Source organism: Beta vulgaris, chromosome 3 (assembly GCF_026745355.1).
Source record: "Beta vulgaris subsp. vulgaris cultivar EL10 chromosome 3, EL10.2, whole genome shotgun sequence".
NCBI classification, from domain to species: Eukaryota; Viridiplantae; Streptophyta; class Magnoliopsida; order Caryophyllales; family Amaranthaceae; genus Beta; species Beta vulgaris.
In genome coordinates this window covers 7,839,255-7,855,888 of record NC_079204.1, presented here as the reverse complement: position 1 = coordinate 7,855,888, position 16,634 = coordinate 7,839,255, and the positions used below count along the sequence as shown (strand labels likewise).

Below are 16,634 nucleotides of genomic sequence, written 5' to 3'. Positions count from 1 at the left end.
TAATTATAGTATTAATTTTGCTCTACATTGATCATGCTCCATGAGATAGAAATCACGATCCATTTCTTATTTTCTTTGAACGGGAAAAGCGTTACAGAATTCTAAAAGAGAAAAAATAGAAAGAAGATAGACATGACGAAAGTGTGACAAAGATAAATAAAGAGGTGGGCCCACCGGCGACGAGTCTCCGGCGTCGGTGAGGGTGGATTTTTTGCTGCGTTTTTTGAGTCCCATTTTTTTGGGTTGTTATGGAGGAGAGAGAATGTGGGAAAGTTAGGGGGTTTGGGGAGGTGAAAAGTGTTGGGAAAATGGTGATGATTGAGCTTTGTGAAGGGCGAAAGGAGAGGGTGTTTTGAGGTCACTGGGTCAGCCCGTCTGACAGTAAGTATTTGGTCAGACGGTCTGACCCAATACTTTAACAATTTCAAAATATCAAATTTTTATAATTTTTACGAAAAGTAATTTAAGATATTAATAATCAAAATTGTGGTTTGAAAAGAGTGAAGACTAGAAAAAGAATGACAAAAGTATAAGTTAGCTGTTATAATTCGAATATCTAGGTTGTACAAATCTATCTATCTATGCAAATATATTAAAAAGTGTATCTATCAAAGGAACGGTGTCGCGTGACACTCTTTTGAAACTTCTAATACACATGTTTATAATCTCAATTAAAAATATTAATAATGTGTACTTATTGGGACTCGAACATATGACCTTTAGTGAAATGTGAGAATTTAACCACTAATCCATTACACGTACAATGTTTAATGTTTCAAAGTAAAACATAATAAAGGCTTATAATTATATGTAATTATAAAAACATGTCGACAAACTTCGTAAAATTTAACCTTTTTATTTTATTATTCCCTCCGTCCCAAAATATAACTCTCATTTTCCTTTTTTCACGGTAATTTATGCAAGTAGAATCTAAGAGAGATACTAAATATTTTTTGTTTATTTAAATAAATATTTTATGAAAAAAGATGATTTTAAGAGAGAGAATGGAGAATAATTGATGAACGAGTATTAATTGTAACATTTTGGTTGAATAAACAAAGCAAAAAACAAAATTCAAAAAGTAAATAAATGATGGAACACAGTTTTTCTAAACAAATTACGGAAAAATATGAAACTAAATATGGAAATGAGAACTATATTTTGGGACACCCAAAATAGAAATGGGAACTATATTTTGAGACGGAGGGAGTATGTAATAATAACATTGTCTTATCCAAATTTCATTGAAATTATTATTGTTATCCCCAGTTCCATATAAAAAATTTTAAACAACTTCTCATGTCATAATATACATACATTTTCCAATTTCGCACTATACAAAATATTACGAAAATATAAAAACCAATATGAAATTTACAAATAATAATATATTTAATAATTAAAACTGACCCGGAAAATCAGCCAGGTCAAAACACTAGTGTTTCCTTGCAAGTCGAGAGCTATCTATTCCACAAAGAAACAATTACTTTCGAATCTAGAACTTTTCCTAAACTTGGACATAATTCATGCAACTAAGGAAGAATCTTGTATTCCTTGGCAAATACCTTTGTTTAGTTTTGGAAATAAGTGGACATAGAAAAACCATTATTTTGGAATAGTAAATGTTCTCTAGAATTATATTCCTCCTAAACACGTAATTTACTTGGTCATTAGCAATGGCAATAGAATTTGATCGAGACACGCTATAAAGTAGAAACAATGGAAAACCATAGAAAGAGAACAAAAATTTTCAACTACTCATATAAGATGAACATGGATCTTGGTTAGTGGGGCCTTTTAAATGGACCCCATCTTCCCTGATATTGGGCCACAAAAAATTTGTCTTTGCCCTTTTCACCAAGGCAGGTGGGGTGTCCCATATAGCTTCTTCCACGTGTATTTATGTTTATTTAAAAATGTAATTCCCTTTTTCCTAAATTGTACAGTTGTCATTTTATATGTGAACAACAAACCTTTTCACGTACTTCTATTTGATATCACATGTGACTATGTGTATGTGACATGTCCATATTCAAAAAATGTGACTTTATACAATATGTACATGCTCATTGGTCATCCATGCGATGCAACCATCATCATCATATATTATTGTGTTTTTTTTCGAGAATATACCAGGATATTAGATCATTTGTGATAATATATCTCACTATTTTTTTTTGGAATATACCAACCTAAATTTAACTTTTGTTAAAGAGTATCGAAAATACTATTTTTTGCAAAAGTGAAATTTCCGGCCTTTGACTTGCTTAATTACTCTTTGTATAGTGCGTGATATTCAATTGTTTCTATTACATTCATTTTCCTTCAACTTCCTCACTGTCAATTTGTGGCTCACTTGTGAGTTTCTACCAAGTCAAAGGCTGAAAATTTGACTTTTTCGTTGGAAATATTGTTTTTGGTACCTTTTTAACAAAACTTGAATTTAATTAGGGTGGTATATCTCCACACAAAAAATTTAGTGTGGTATATCCCCACAAAATGTCCTATTACCCTGGTATATCCCCACAAAAAACTCTATGCTACATTCGTAATTTTTCTTTTTTCGTTGCACTCCTCGTTAACCAATCTTGACAAGCTTTCTCTCGCTATGACATAAAAGTAACAAAAATATAACTAAGTATATCTTTGTTAAATTCATCTTAATGTGAGATTTTCAAATATTAATTTTCTATAATTTTTACTTATACGTAATCAAAAATATTTTATCAAAGAAACGGGTTGGAACTTCAAAAAGCAAATGATGCAACTGTAGAAACAGATAAAGTATAAAATCATTCCTCCCCCGTCTCTAAATACATGCAACATTTCCAACCTACACACCAAGTAGTACTTGGTCTAGTGAGTTGATTTGTATCTCACAACCTTGAGGTTGTAGGATCAAACCCCACGAGACGTACTTTGGGGATGGGGATTTTCCTTTACCATTCCCCCTACTTTCAAGGGGCCTTGCCTGCAAACCCGGGCCGCGTTGACCTAAGCGAGATTCCGGTACGATTAAGGCGCCTTCTCCTTACCTCAAAAAAACTCTAACCTACACGCTATTTCTATTTTTCATTATCTTTAATTTATGTATAAGTAAAAATTATAAAGAGGTTGATATTATAAAAGTATGCAATAAGACGAATCAAATAAGACCATACTTGACTATATTTTCTCTTCCACGTTTGTAAGATAATATTTTTTAATATATAGAAGAAATCCATTATACTGCCTTTCCTAATTGAACCGTAGACTTCTCTAGGAAAGATGGGAAACCTCACTACTTGTGCCCACTCCAATTCCTACATTCGTAAGATAGTATGGGATACCATTAATAGATAAATACTTCTATACGAATGTTGTGTGTATTTAGAAACGGATAATATGTGCAATATATGCTCCGTTCTTTTGGAATGAGAGAAGTTGAACTGAATTGTAGACAAAAATTAAGCGAAACTGAACTAAAATTAACTGAACTATACTGAAATTAACTAAATTAAACAACACTAAATTGAAATTAACTAAATTAAACTGAATTAAGTGAACGAAAATGAACTGAAAATAAGTCCAAAAGAACGGGGCCATAGTTTCGCCGGCACATCCTTGTTCAGATTTAAGGGCATAATTGCAAAATAGAAAAACAGCCGTCCAATGACCAATTTACAAAGACAAGTTAAGAAACAGGGACTAAACCGCAAAATCCCCACCTTTAAAAGCATCTCTCAAACCCCAATTTTCTCATTCACATCTCTCTCAAATCACAAACACAAACACCAAAAAAAAACAAGAGAGAGAAAACACAAAAAAAACCCAGCAACACATAAACATGGCGGCTTACAATCTACAATCCGATTCCCAGGATTCCCGAGAAATTCTCATTGAACAACAACAACTTGAACAACAACAACACCAACAACAAAAAATTGAAAAACAGCAAGAAGAAGAGGAAGAAGAAGTGATTGTATGGCAACCAAAACCCAGAAACAGGAAACCAAAAAAGAGGGTCCCACAAGTATGTTTAGAAGGGTACGTGGAGGACGATGATTTGCCAAGAACAAAGAGTTTAACTGATGATGATCTTGATGAATTAAAGGGGTGTGTTGATTTAGGGTTTGGTTTTAGTTATGATGAAATCCCTGAACTTTGCAACACTTTGCCTGCTTTAGAACTTTGTTATTCCATGTCTCAGAAGTTTCTAGATGATCATCCTAATCAACTTAATCCCAAATCTCTCTCTGTTGCTTCTGATACGGCGTCGTCTTCTTCTGGCTCCGAAACTTCTAGTCCTATGCCCACTTGGAAGATCTCTAGTCCTGGTAAGTTTTTTCATCTGGGTTTCTCTTCTTTCACTCTTTCATCATCTGGGTTTCTTTTCATTTTTCTTGGGAATTTCAGAATTTTTCTGGGTTTTGAATTTTTATATGATTTCAGATTCTGATGTAGTTTAAAGTTATGATCTTTGTGTTTTTTTAGTGATTTTTCTGGTAATTTTTTTTGTGTTTTATTTTCAAAAGTTCAGTTTAGTTTCTCTCCGTCCAAAAGAATGAATTTTTAAGAATAATGATATGTTGTTTTGTTATTTAGATTACCTGCATAGGAATGTGTAAATTACTGCACATCTTACTAAATGAGAGCTATTAATGGTTGAATGCGTTCATCTGGGTAATTGTGGTTAGATGATATGAAGAGATCTGGTTCTGTTGTGCTACATTTTTATAATTGAAAAAGTATCTTTTCTATAAATTATTTGATGCTTCCAAGAGGAATTTTGCATTATTTATTCTGCGCTCAAACTTTTAAGAATTCCAGATGTTACATGATCTGTGTTAAAGACTTGATTGTGCACATGTTATCTGTAAATCAACCAATTCATATTGTCATTGCTGTATATTGGATTTTGTGCTTTAATTAGTTGTACATAGTTGGCATCTTTTAGGCATGAGTTGGCAAAGTTAATATCACAATTTTAACCCGACCTAATTATTAGCTTTGTTTATGTTCACAACATGTTCCAATTTGTTTCACATTTGTTCCTTTCTCCTATTTTGCTGTGCTTCAAGTTAACTAATCTTGTTGCTTGTTACATTTGTTCAGGTGACCATCCCGAAGATGTGAAAGCAAGGCTAAAATTTTGGGCTCAGGCTGTGGCGTGCACTGTTAAACTATGCAGCTAAGATGCAGGGCTTCGAGCCTCCGACTGATTTGATCAGTCAAGAAAAAAGGATGTGTAATTTTCCCTTAAGATGAATAGTCTCAACTTTCCTGATCGAAATGGATAATTAGGTCTGTTTTGGTACCATGCCGGTGACATTAAGAGCGCTAGTGACTCGTTTAAAGGGAAGATGAACATGCCAGGACCGTCAGAGTGTATAACTTTGCGACCTATTCTTGGACAAGATGGATCAAAACCGTAGAGAAGAGGACCTTGTCAGGTCTGAGATTAATCAACTACCAATGACGGTCTGACATTTAGTCCTCAGGCTTAGATTAGCATGTGATTATTTGTAATCATAGATGAAATAAAGAGATGAAATAAATTTCATGGAATAAAACTTGCTTCATTATCTTGTTCAATGCAACTGTGTTATCTGCTGTTATATTGCATACTGTATGTTTCTTTTATTTGCTTATTCTGCTGTGATTCTTATGCAGTGTAATCGCAATTGCAGCTAAGTCAGCTTCATGGAGACCTCTGCATTGCTGAGGTAACTCCTCTCATTGGATAATCAGTCTTGGATTACTGCGAATCCTTTTGATTATCTCTGCCTATTGGAACATGCTTCTTCTTTAACCTCTAACTTGGGAACTATCTTGTGATCTTTCGGTCTGATGAGTGCCAATATCTAGCTAATCTGTGATCTTTCGGTATGATGAATGCCAATATCTAGCTAATCTGTGATCTTTCGGTATGATGAATGCCAATATCTAGCTAATCTAACATGTGAATTGATCAATGTTTCTCATTTGCAAGGCATTCGTCGATGATGTTAAACGATGAGAGTACATTGTTTGCCTGATTTACTACTAACTTGCTATTGCCTTGAAGATGCGCATATGACTCCTCTATTCTCTATTGGTGTACTTCCAACTTGCTTCGAAGTTTGGCATTCTAACAAAGGTGTCTTTGTCTATCTCATAAACCCATATATATCTATTGTGTGGTTTTTCGCTGTCTTGTTCCAATCAACTATTCCTGGCCACATAACATGGTTGGTGGATCGCAGATATTTTACCAAGTTGCTCCATGAATTTGTGCTCTTGCAGACGTTTGCTACGTGAGTAAGAAGTGGATGTTTTAATCGGGTGATTGGGACCTGATATGACTCGTTTTTGGTTGTATCTTATGCTAATAACTTGACTATAGGGACTTCAATCAAATTAATTAGTGGTTGCAAACAGATCAGCAATGCTAGGATGCAGCTAGAATTTTTGGCATTGCTGTGCTCATGGTTGTCCGAAGGAACATTCTCTGGTAAACTAACTTGTTCTATTCATATCAACGTAATATGATTAGCTCTGAAATTGTTTGCAGATAGATGGTTGCCTCACTCTTAGTCCTAGTCTAATTTTGTATTGTAGCTCTCTTTAGTTGCCACATCACTAACCCAAAGTGATCTAACGGTACTCATTTGAGCTAATTTAGCAGCCTCTACCTCTAGAGGAGATCTAATCCGAGATTTTTCGGCCTCTCCTATCATCGAGACGGTGAAAGTGTCAATTTTTAGCTATGACGCGGCAAAATCAGAAGAGATTTAACATAAGATGAGACACAGTGAGAAAAGCAATCGAAGTCGGTTCATCCATGGATCTTGAAGCTGGATTAACTGGTGCCAACTGAGTTTCAGAGATACGCCTCCAGGCTGTAGGATACAGATTTCTTACTGAAAAGAGTAATAAACTTAGATCTTAGCCTATTGACTCTCGTAAGCTTATGAAGCCTGTCTACTGACTTGATATCCACTTGCATATATGGAATATACAGTCTGATTGACGCATCTGGATCTTAGTGTAAGAGCTAATCATTTGATGCCTAGTTGGCCACATGGTATGCCATATTAATTTGGCACTATTGGTGTTAAAATGTTGATTAATAGTTGGCATATTCTTTGGTATATCACCCAACTCATTCTATTCTTGAATAATCTTTGCTTGCTTTGGCAACTTAACCTAACAAATATCATCAAGGTTTCTGCTGAAGAATCTCTTATTGTTTCTTTTGTTAGTGCAGCAATTTAGAGACTTGTCTGATTGTCTCTATTATAAAGTTGGAAACGTCTTTAATAGTTGAAGTATACAACAAATTGTTATCCTATAAGACCACTCAAAAAAAAAAGTGTTCTCCATACTTAGATTAACAATCATTCTTTTAAAATGTACTCGTGATATGGGCTGTGTTTGGCAAATAGAGTTTAGTCGTTAGAGTTTTAACTTTTTGTTTAGTAGATTTGACTTGATTTGATAACTTTTTTTTATAAATGTGTTTGGTAACAATTAACTAATTGCTAAAAGCTTATTGTCATTTGTTTGAGTAGAATAACATTTGTAGTAGTAGTATTAGAGGTAAAAAAAATCATTGAATATATTTGAACATAATTCTCTAAAGAAGAAACTCCTATTAGGAGCTTTTTCATTTTGAGAGTTTTTATTCTAACTCTCTCTAAATTCTATTTTACCAAACACTCCTTTTAGAGTTTTTGACTAGTCAAAACTCTAAAAGTGGTCCAAAATTCTAATTGTCAAATAGAGGTGGGCATGGGTCGGCCCGACAAGATTTGGGCCCGGCCCGGCCCGTTGTCCGCTATGTGGGCCGCGGGCTTGTCATGGTCATGAAATTTTATTTCCGGCCCGCACCGGCACGAATCCGCGGGCCGAACGCTTCTTTTCTTTGTTTTTTACCCTAAAACTGTCAAAAATACAAAAATACAACATAAATCATGGTCCGGCGCACGGGCCCGTGGACAAATTTTTAAAATTTCAAGCCTGGCCCACCACTCATGGGCCTGGGTCCGGCTCGGCCCGCCATTTACTCAAGCCCGTGAACAGGCCCGGCTTGGCCCATGCCCACCTTTATTGTCAAACACTCCCATATTAAATAAAGAATGAATTATGGTCGTCACATAATAAGTTAAGTTTTTTTTTGCGACATAGTCAATTACTGGGGTGAATGTAAAAGTAGATATAAGTGGCTGTAAGCTTCATTTCACGGTTGTAGTATATACAACACTATATTGTCCAATTGAGCACAAGTTTAATTCAAAAGTTAAATAAGATTGTGATTGATCTTTAACCACAAAACTTCACATATTGAGATTTTCCTTTACTGGTTTTTGGCCAAGAAGGTTAATAATAACCTTGATCTTTTGGGATGAACTGATTGGTGAGGGGCTGAGGGCTTTGGTCACAAGCCATGGTAATTGGCAAAACAAGCAGAAATGACTTGTGATCTAGGAGATAGTAGATTCCGCAACTACTAGAGTTATTGTATGCATGATATGGATGATAGATCCCGCAATTACCAATGCATGATATGGATAGAGAGATCAACTGGTTCATGGAATTACCCTTACATCAAAGAAAAATTATATCTTTGTTCATTGGATGTTACCATGACTATGCAATGGATTATCTCGGAATAAGGTTTAATGGTTGTTCATTGACGGACATGACGGTAATGAGGTTAATGGTTGTTCCATAGATACTCCCTCTGCTTTTATTTAGTTGCTATATTGTTGTCTTGGAAATTGAACCACTAACTTTAATCGATTATTTTGATTTTTTTACAAGTAAAAATATAGTCATGTGTGATCTTGTTAGATTCGTCTCGATGTGTAGATTCACAATATCAAATTTTTACTTGAACGAAAGGGAAATTTCAATGGTACCTTTCAAATATTGACTTTTGCTAACGATACACAATTTTTTATTGGCTTTCGAATGGTACCATTAAAATATTGACTTGTTGACAGTTGTGATCAAATCGTTAAACAAAGGTTCCATAAGTATGGTTGATTTAATTGCAGTCAAATAAAAACTGTCAAAGTACTATCCAAAATCCTTGAATTCTTCTCCTTTCCCACAGGTTTGCAGCTCAATGCTCAACTTGTCGTCATGAAACCCACACGTCCACAACCATAACCGCTAAGTGAAGGAGGAGCAATCTGAAATTAGATCAGGTTTGTAGAAGGAAAAAAAATAACTTTTGGCTGAATTTCAACATTATTTCAATTTGCCCAACAAATTAAAATAATGTTCAAAAAGAAGAAGAGGTGGTTCTTGCTGTTAGATTTTGCATAAGAAAGTAGATGGGCTGGTGCGGGGAGCAGGTGGCCAGTGTGGTATTTAATTTGAGGTTGGCGCTGGTGTGATCCTTTGGAAGACCACGGTCTAGGCATGGCTTGCTGATAAAGTCCACGGTCTGTCGTGGTATCTACTGCTTGTTGTTGTGCTGCTTCTATTCTTTTAGATAAATAACTAGTTATTATGCCCGAGCTACGCCCCGAGTAAGAAAAATTTTCATTTATTAATACTATAAATTAAGATGATAACACTAAATGTTATTTGGTCTAGTGGTTAAGAGTTTAGTATATGTTCTTGAGGTCTCGGGATCAAAAACCTATACTACGCAATTTCTATTTTTTAAAATTGTTGTAGATTACATGGAGTAAAACTCCCTTAGGGAGAGTGCCACATGGCACCATTTTTTGTTTGCGCACGCCTTTTAATATATTAGTATAGATGGGTAATGGAATCAAGTAGCGGAGTGAAGCTCAAAATTGCAAAATGAAAGAGAAGCATGAGAAGGGCCAAGGGGGTTGATAATCTAACATCTGTTTATGGTTTGATCACAACACTTAACAAGTCAATATTATAATGGTATCATTAGGAATCCTATTAAAAATCGTGTATCATTGGCAAAAGTCAATACTTGAATGGTACTATTTAAAATTTTCCTAAACGAAATAAGAGATATTAAGGATTAAATAATGTCTTGAAAACCACACACCTATAATGCAGCAAGTAAAAAAAGACAGAGGGAGTAATAAACAATACTGGATTTATTTTATATAATTTGGAACATTAATGTTCGTAGGAAAATATGGTAAACAAATGTTCACAAGTAACAATATGTTATATGAGGTTGATAACAGTGCCTCTTAGTAATTGTATAATAATTGTTCATGATTAAAAGGCTATACTGGTAAGAATGTTCAATTATTTCCACTTCCGTTCAATTAGAGCTGATCAAGTCAATCCGTCTCAAATTTCGGGGAAAATTTTTTGGCCCACGGTTGGGCCCAACCCGATTTTTTCTTTGGGTCGGGCTTGGGTAAGCCAAAAATGACTTTCCAGCCTAATTTTTGGCCAAACCCAATTTTGCAGGTTTTGGGTACAAAATTTTGGCCTGACCTAGCCCGACCCGTGATCACCTCTAAGTTTAATGCTTATGAGTCAAGAGGAACCGAGAAGGATGATGATTGGATTGAAGACTTGTAGAAATGCGCTACCTACTAAAAGACCATTTGTAGGGTTAGAGCCATTCCTTAGTTATCTGCATTTGGTGAATTTGACAAGGAGTATCTTGAAAAATTAAATCGTAAACCATTACAGAATTAGGAAACAAAACAAGCTTTCTACAATGACCAAATTGAAGTTCTACATTTGTAATAACCTGAATATTAAGCAAGTCTCGGATGATGCACGCCAGAGGATCAGAAGTCAGAAACTAAGATGATCCCAAGAGGTTTTGAATATCACGCTGCAACAAATTCAATCGGAGGGGAAAAACAATTGACTGATGAGACTCAAAACACAAAAACATGGAACTTTTTACAAGTATTCTACCATTAAAGTACTTGAAGAAAGTATGAAAACGAACCTCGATTTGTAAGGGGGAGGTCACAGGAGCATATCGCTCAACAACAATTCCTTGTCTGTCCACCAAAAACTTTGCAAAGTTCCATTTGATCTCATCTACTAGTACTCCGGACTTCTTTGCTTTCAGAAACTTGTATAGTGGTGCTGCATTCTTACCATTGACTTCGATCTGCAGTATCATACATAACCGAGTATTAAGTTGCATATACTCCATGGGAGTTCAAAAGATTCACAAGATTCCTAAATAGCAAGTAACTTCAGGGACAGGGGAGGACGAGAAGCTAAACAATGACAAATTTTTACTCTAAGAGAACAAAAGAGATATACAAGGGACAGAAATCAGCATAAAGTGCTCGTTTCTAGCTTGGAGATTCTTTTTATATATACTTCAATGGTTGTATCTTCCAGTCAACAAAGAGTGTATTAATCAAGTTACAGTGGCATTAGAAGGCTGGCATTCAGTGGCAAGAACTTTCCAAGAAAGGTGCATTCTTTTCTTAGCAATACAAGCTTGCGTTCAGTGACGGTGAGACCATTTGATCTGTCTTTAGAGTCTACACCAACGGATGGTTTTAAATCGGCATTTATTTTATGTAGGTAACAGCATGAGCAAACGTTGTTATCAGTTGACAGCAATGTCTTTGCTCCAGTACTCTTTGAGTTGAGACCCATCATCAGACTGAAAGACAGGTGATGATAAGAAGGGGAAAGACCATCATAGAGAGGGAAATACAACAGCAGAGAACAAAGATAAGAAGGGATAGTTGTTTGTGCGTGTGGTAACAATGTAGCATCATTGAATCTGAAAATATCATGTACAACAAAATATATATTGAACCTATTATCTTCCAATATTCCTGTCAGAAGAGGGTAGAAATCAGCAAAAAATGTCCCTCCTGACATACCATATCGACAGTGAGCGGTGGAAGGAAAAATGGAACTAAGCAAATTCCAGTTAGCTAAGCCAATGCACCATTGGATGAAGAAAAAGGAGAGAGACAATTCTATAACTAAAGCATAAATCATATGGTTAAAGATCATTAAGTTGTTTTTGTTCTTTCCATTAACTAGTAGGTTCTAATTTCATGCTTCTTGAGATGATCTCAGATCTATAGACTATTACCTTCTGAAATAAAGGGAATTCAGCTTTAAATGTAGAGCAGACAACTTCATTGATTTCTTCATTACTTCCTGGTTCTTGCCATCCAAATTGGTTACATGGGAAGGCTAAAACTTCAAAACCTGCATACATAAGACGGACACATCAACACACAATTTTAAACCATAACAAACATTAAGCAAATCTTACAAAATCAGTTTAGGAAACGACAAACCTTGGGGCTTATACTTCTCGTACAAAATGTTCAATTCCTGATAGTTTGACTTTGTTAGACCACTGCACATGTACAGAAAAGGAAACTCCCAATCAACAAAAAGAGCATGAGTGAAATCCAAAAAGGTTGATATTCCCACATCAGAGCTACCACACACATCAGAGGTAGCAATTTAATTAACTGACAGACTTTTGTCATGTTAGCATATCCCACGAAGATCAAGGGGAATAGGTATCAGGTTTAGTTTTTTCAAGCACACTTTTCCAGCTTTGGAATAGTCCCAATAATGGAAGCAGAGAAACATATTGTTAGTTGTTTCAGGCAGTTCCTGAGATGCAATTTATCTCCAATTGTGTTTCTTTAAAATCAGATGACCTGTTTGCAAGATTAAATCTTGCATTAGCTAATGATGACAACATCTAATTGATCAAGGCAGAAGATACAAAGAATAGAACTGCAATTTTCCTTCTCTATCCCGAAGATGCCAACCATAGTATCATAACCAGTAGTACTTGTACAGCAAACATTTGCACCCTTAGGATTTCATATTGGCTATTACTCTTCTTTTTTTTTTTGCTTGAGTTGTGTATATGTATTAATATCAGAGTCCTCATTAATGAGAAGCCTTTGTGAAAGAGCTGAATTCCAAACCATCAGATACCTAGAGTGTAGGTGCACCTCGCTAAGGATGTGTCCACCTTCTTTGAGGAAATTCGAACTTCTTAGCGACAAACTTAGCTAATGTCAAATAGGAAGTCATTGACCTTGAACTTAACTAATCTGAACTTATTATAACTTATCTAGTTATGGATTGAACTTGGGTTGCCCCCATTGGCCCTTAACTCAACTAATCACAAAGTTTTGGCCCTAAACTTAACTTATTGGCCCTAAAATTAACTTATCTTAAGTCTGAACAAATTAACCCTCAACTTATAGATATATGAACTATTCTGAAAAGGCACGGCTGGAAGACTGAAATATGACAAAAATTACAACCTAGAACATGCACCAATTACCATCCATCATCATGGAGCTACTCTAATTATGTTCAATAACTGTTTCCAGAGGGGATAATGTTACAAGACAACAACTAGCTCTAACAACAGTCAAACTAAATTTCAAGTCCCCTCTTCCTAACATATCGAATAAAGTATACATACACTCATTAGGAAATGGCAAAATGTGGTATCTAGAGATGTCTGGGCAAAGAGGTCTAAAATTATCATTCTGAATAATTCCATAAGGAGAGGGGGAATTGATGAGGCAAGACTAGGCACATCTAGGCCTCACCAACGACATTACTCTGGTGTAGATAAATCTAACTTAGGTTCTGTAAACTCTTAACTATAATGCTTTATAAATGTTCCTTTAAACCGAAAAAAGAAAACGACATTACTCTTGATAGGAAATTACAGCACTTTATGATTCATGTTCAAGACCCAAAACAATGGTTGAGTGAGGCAACAAATTCATTCAGATCCTTCCATACAATCTCTAGTGGGTTGTCCTTGTGAAGTGTTAACATTCTTCTGCTTTTCTATGCAACACTTCACATACAAATTCATCAAAGATATTTTTTATGAAAAAATATGAAAGATTGATGCATATAAGAATTCATAAAAACACAATTTGAACAGCACACTAGTAGAGATCACAAATAAATACAATTAAGAAATGTCTCCTTTACCATTGAGAAGCGACATTGACAATCAAAAGTACCTTCCCCTTGAAATTTCTAAAACTCACATCTTTACCATTGATATCCTGTTTATTCACAAAAAAAGTAAAACAACAAATTGGGCGTCAAAAGGGAAAAGAAAGTAGTGAATTTGCTTAAACAAACATAGTTATTTTGGGTTCTTCATAGTATACAAGAAGGATCATCCCCAAAATCAACAACCATTTCAAGGGTTCATCTTTCATACAAGTATCATATCAGAAGGATCATCCCAAAAGTCAATATCAATATCAAGTGTTAGATTTAGCATCTCACATGATGCAACATGAAATTTAGAAGTGGCAAAAAATTCAACTTCGATATTACAAACTACTATACTCAAACAATCATTGCTTATTTGCTTATTAGCACAACCACCATTGTGGAATGTGGAATTAAACCTAATAAATAATTTCAAATGCAGAAATTTGAACCAAGTCAAGCTTAGCAAATGCTAAATAAAACAGGCAAAAATTTCAGAAACCAAAAAAAGTATTGAATCAGACAAACTCTTAATGCAAATAATGAGCAAAAACTGAACTGAATTCAGCAAAAAAAGCTAAGTATTTAAGTGACTGATTACCTTAACAGTGAAATCGTATATGGATTTGGGTAATTCTTGAGATGTTTGTTGAAAAGATGGAGATGGGTAGATGTAAAATAAGAAAACAGATAAACCCACAAAGAGAATAGAGACACAATATGTTAATTTCCTTAAACTCATAGTCATCACTGTTGCGCCTGAAAAGTGTCTTCTTTCTCTCTCCTCAAATGGAAACAGCAGAATAGCGTGCTGGAAAATGCCATGAAGCCAAGTTTTAATCTTTGGAGATGGTCAGACATTGGAGGGAAGTTGTGCACGTCTGCGGCACATTGAAGTCCTCCCTCCCACCCCAAATTAATATTTCATACGTACACACAGTCGGTATGTCAAAGCGTGGATTATGCACTAGGGTGCACAATGCTTATTGTGCACCCGAAAAGAACATACAAAAAACTAGAAATTGCATAGCACAAGGTTTGATCCCATGACCTCAAGACCAAGTGATATTTAGTATTACTATCTTAAAGTATAATATTAATAAATGAAAATTTTCCTTATTCGGGGTATAGCCCGGGCTTAATAACTAGTTTTTCTACTTTAAAAAAGAACACACGACTTAAAATAAAGAACGTGTAAATTTATATTTATAAAAAGAGAACGTATTGTGTCGGACTCGTCCGACCATAATCTTTGGTCGGACGACTTTCAGGTGGTTCCAATTTTTTTCAGTTGGTCTTTATTTTTTTTCAGGTAGTCTTCATTTTTTTTCAGGTAGTCTTCATTTTGTTTTCAGTTAGTCTTCTTTTTTTTTCAGTTGGTTTTTGTACTTCAGTTAGACTTACTTTGGGTTTCAGTTGGTTTTTATTCTTTTTCAGGTAGTCTTCATTTTTCTTCAGGTAGTCTTCATTCTTTTTCAGGTAGTCTTCATTTTTTTTCAGGTAGTCCAACTGAAAAAAAAACAAAGTCCAACTGAAACAAAACAAAGTCCAACTGAAAGAAACACAAAGTCCAACTGAAAGAAAACAAAGTCCAACTGAAAGAAAACAAAGTCCAACTGAAACAAAACAAAGTCCAACTGAAAAACAAAACACTAACCTCTGCTTTCTCTCACTTTCTCCTTCTTCTTCATTCCTCTTAGCTGATTTTTTTCTTCTTTGTTAGATCAATAAAGATGGAGACTGAGATTAAGAATTTCATGAAAAATAGGATTTATGAAAGAACTTAAGAATTTCATGAAAATCTTCCAAGTCTTATCTTCATTATGAATTTCATGAAATGGCTTCCAATTTTAACTGATTTTCTCTTTCTATGTTTTGTATCAAAGTTTTTGCTGCTTCAACTTCTTCAATGTCTGGACGAGCTGGTAAAGCTTTATGCATATGCATTATTTGCTCCACCATCCCATCCACCGTCTTTGCTGCCGCCGTCGTAAAATTATCCATGTTTATATAAATTTTAAAATACCTAGATCGAAAAAATAAAAAATACCCAAGTAAGTAGTACTATTTGAAGTTTCTAAAAAGTGAATTATATGAAAATTCAGAGAAGAAGAAGAAAGAGGAGAGAGAATGTGACCTAAAAAGTGAAGCAAAGAGAAGATGTATTGGGCTCAGCCCGTCTGACAGTAAACAATACGTCAGACGGTCCGACCCAATACTTTCACTTATAAAAAAGAAAAGGTTATAATAAAAAGAACATATAGTAAATGAACATCTACACTTAAGATAAAAGAACATTTACCTTTTAAATTTAAATTTGAAAAAGGAATCTTTAGCTGCAAAATTTAAGGAAGCAAATAACAACAATTTTTTAAAATTATAGACTCTCAAAATGATAAAACGATGTAGTTTAGAAAAATGTGCACCATGCTCTACATGCACTTGGGTGCATGTACTTATTTGCGGGTATGGAGAGGATCATAAACAAGATGAACATTTTTTATTCCTACTAGCTAGGGATCCTGTGGTAAGATGAAGAGCTCTGTCATATCGATGTCTTTCACATGTTAAACCGGCCTGCATTTGTGGGCATAAACTTTGAGATTGGAGGATGGTAAGCGGAAATCCTCTCTCAAAGTGCCCTATAATAGGGATTGAATCCCTAATTTTGAGGTTGATAGATTATTTCCTTACCACTAGGCCAAACTTATATTGGTTACACAACA

General features: G+C 35.0%; 2 protein-coding genes across 11 annotated transcripts; one reads left to right on the top strand and one right to left on the bottom strand.

Moving 5' to 3' along the window:
- The first annotated feature begins 3,732 nt into the window (after positions 1-3,732).
- LOC104888508 (hypothetical protein) lies at positions 3,733-7,117 on the top strand. Of its 9 annotated transcripts, none has more exons than XR_007272435.2 (4): positions 3,733-4,316; positions 5,095-5,432; positions 5,653-5,705; positions 6,647-7,117. XR_007272435.2 is itself a non-coding variant. In XM_010673512.3 (2 exons), the coding sequence occupies exons 1-2, from the start codon at positions 3,827-3,829 to the stop codon at positions 5,172-5,174; spliced, it is 570 nt and encodes a 189-aa protein (XP_010671814.2). In that variant the 5' UTR covers positions 3,733-3,826; the 3' UTR covers positions 5,175-5,574. The 9 variants fall into 9 exon arrangements, 1 of the variants encoding a protein (XP_010671814.2); XR_007272436.2 differs by having other exon boundaries at positions 6,644-7,117; XR_007272434.2 differs by having other exon boundaries at positions 5,095-5,460.
- Positions 7,118-10,037: 2,920 nt separating this feature from the next.
- LOC104888507 (probable glutathione peroxidase 2) lies at positions 10,038-14,827 on the bottom strand. 2 transcript variants are annotated; one of them, XR_007272429.1, is made up of 7 exons: positions 14,510-14,827; positions 13,897-13,973; positions 12,210-12,271; positions 11,999-12,117; positions 10,877-11,044; positions 10,670-10,756; positions 10,038-10,549 (listed from the first exon to the last, which is right to left on the bottom strand). XR_007272429.1 is itself a non-coding variant. In XM_010673511.4 (6 exons), exons 1-6 carry the CDS (start codon positions 14,654-14,656, stop codon positions 10,724-10,726), a joined length of 606 nt encoding a protein of 201 aa, XP_010671813.1. In that variant the 5' UTR covers positions 14,657-14,826; the 3' UTR covers positions 10,564-10,723. The 2 variants fall into 2 exon arrangements, 1 of the variants encoding a protein (XP_010671813.1); XM_010673511.4 differs by lacking the exon at positions 10,038-10,549 and having other exon boundaries at positions 10,564-10,756; positions 14,510-14,826.
- Positions 14,828-16,634: the final 1,807 nt, after the last annotated feature.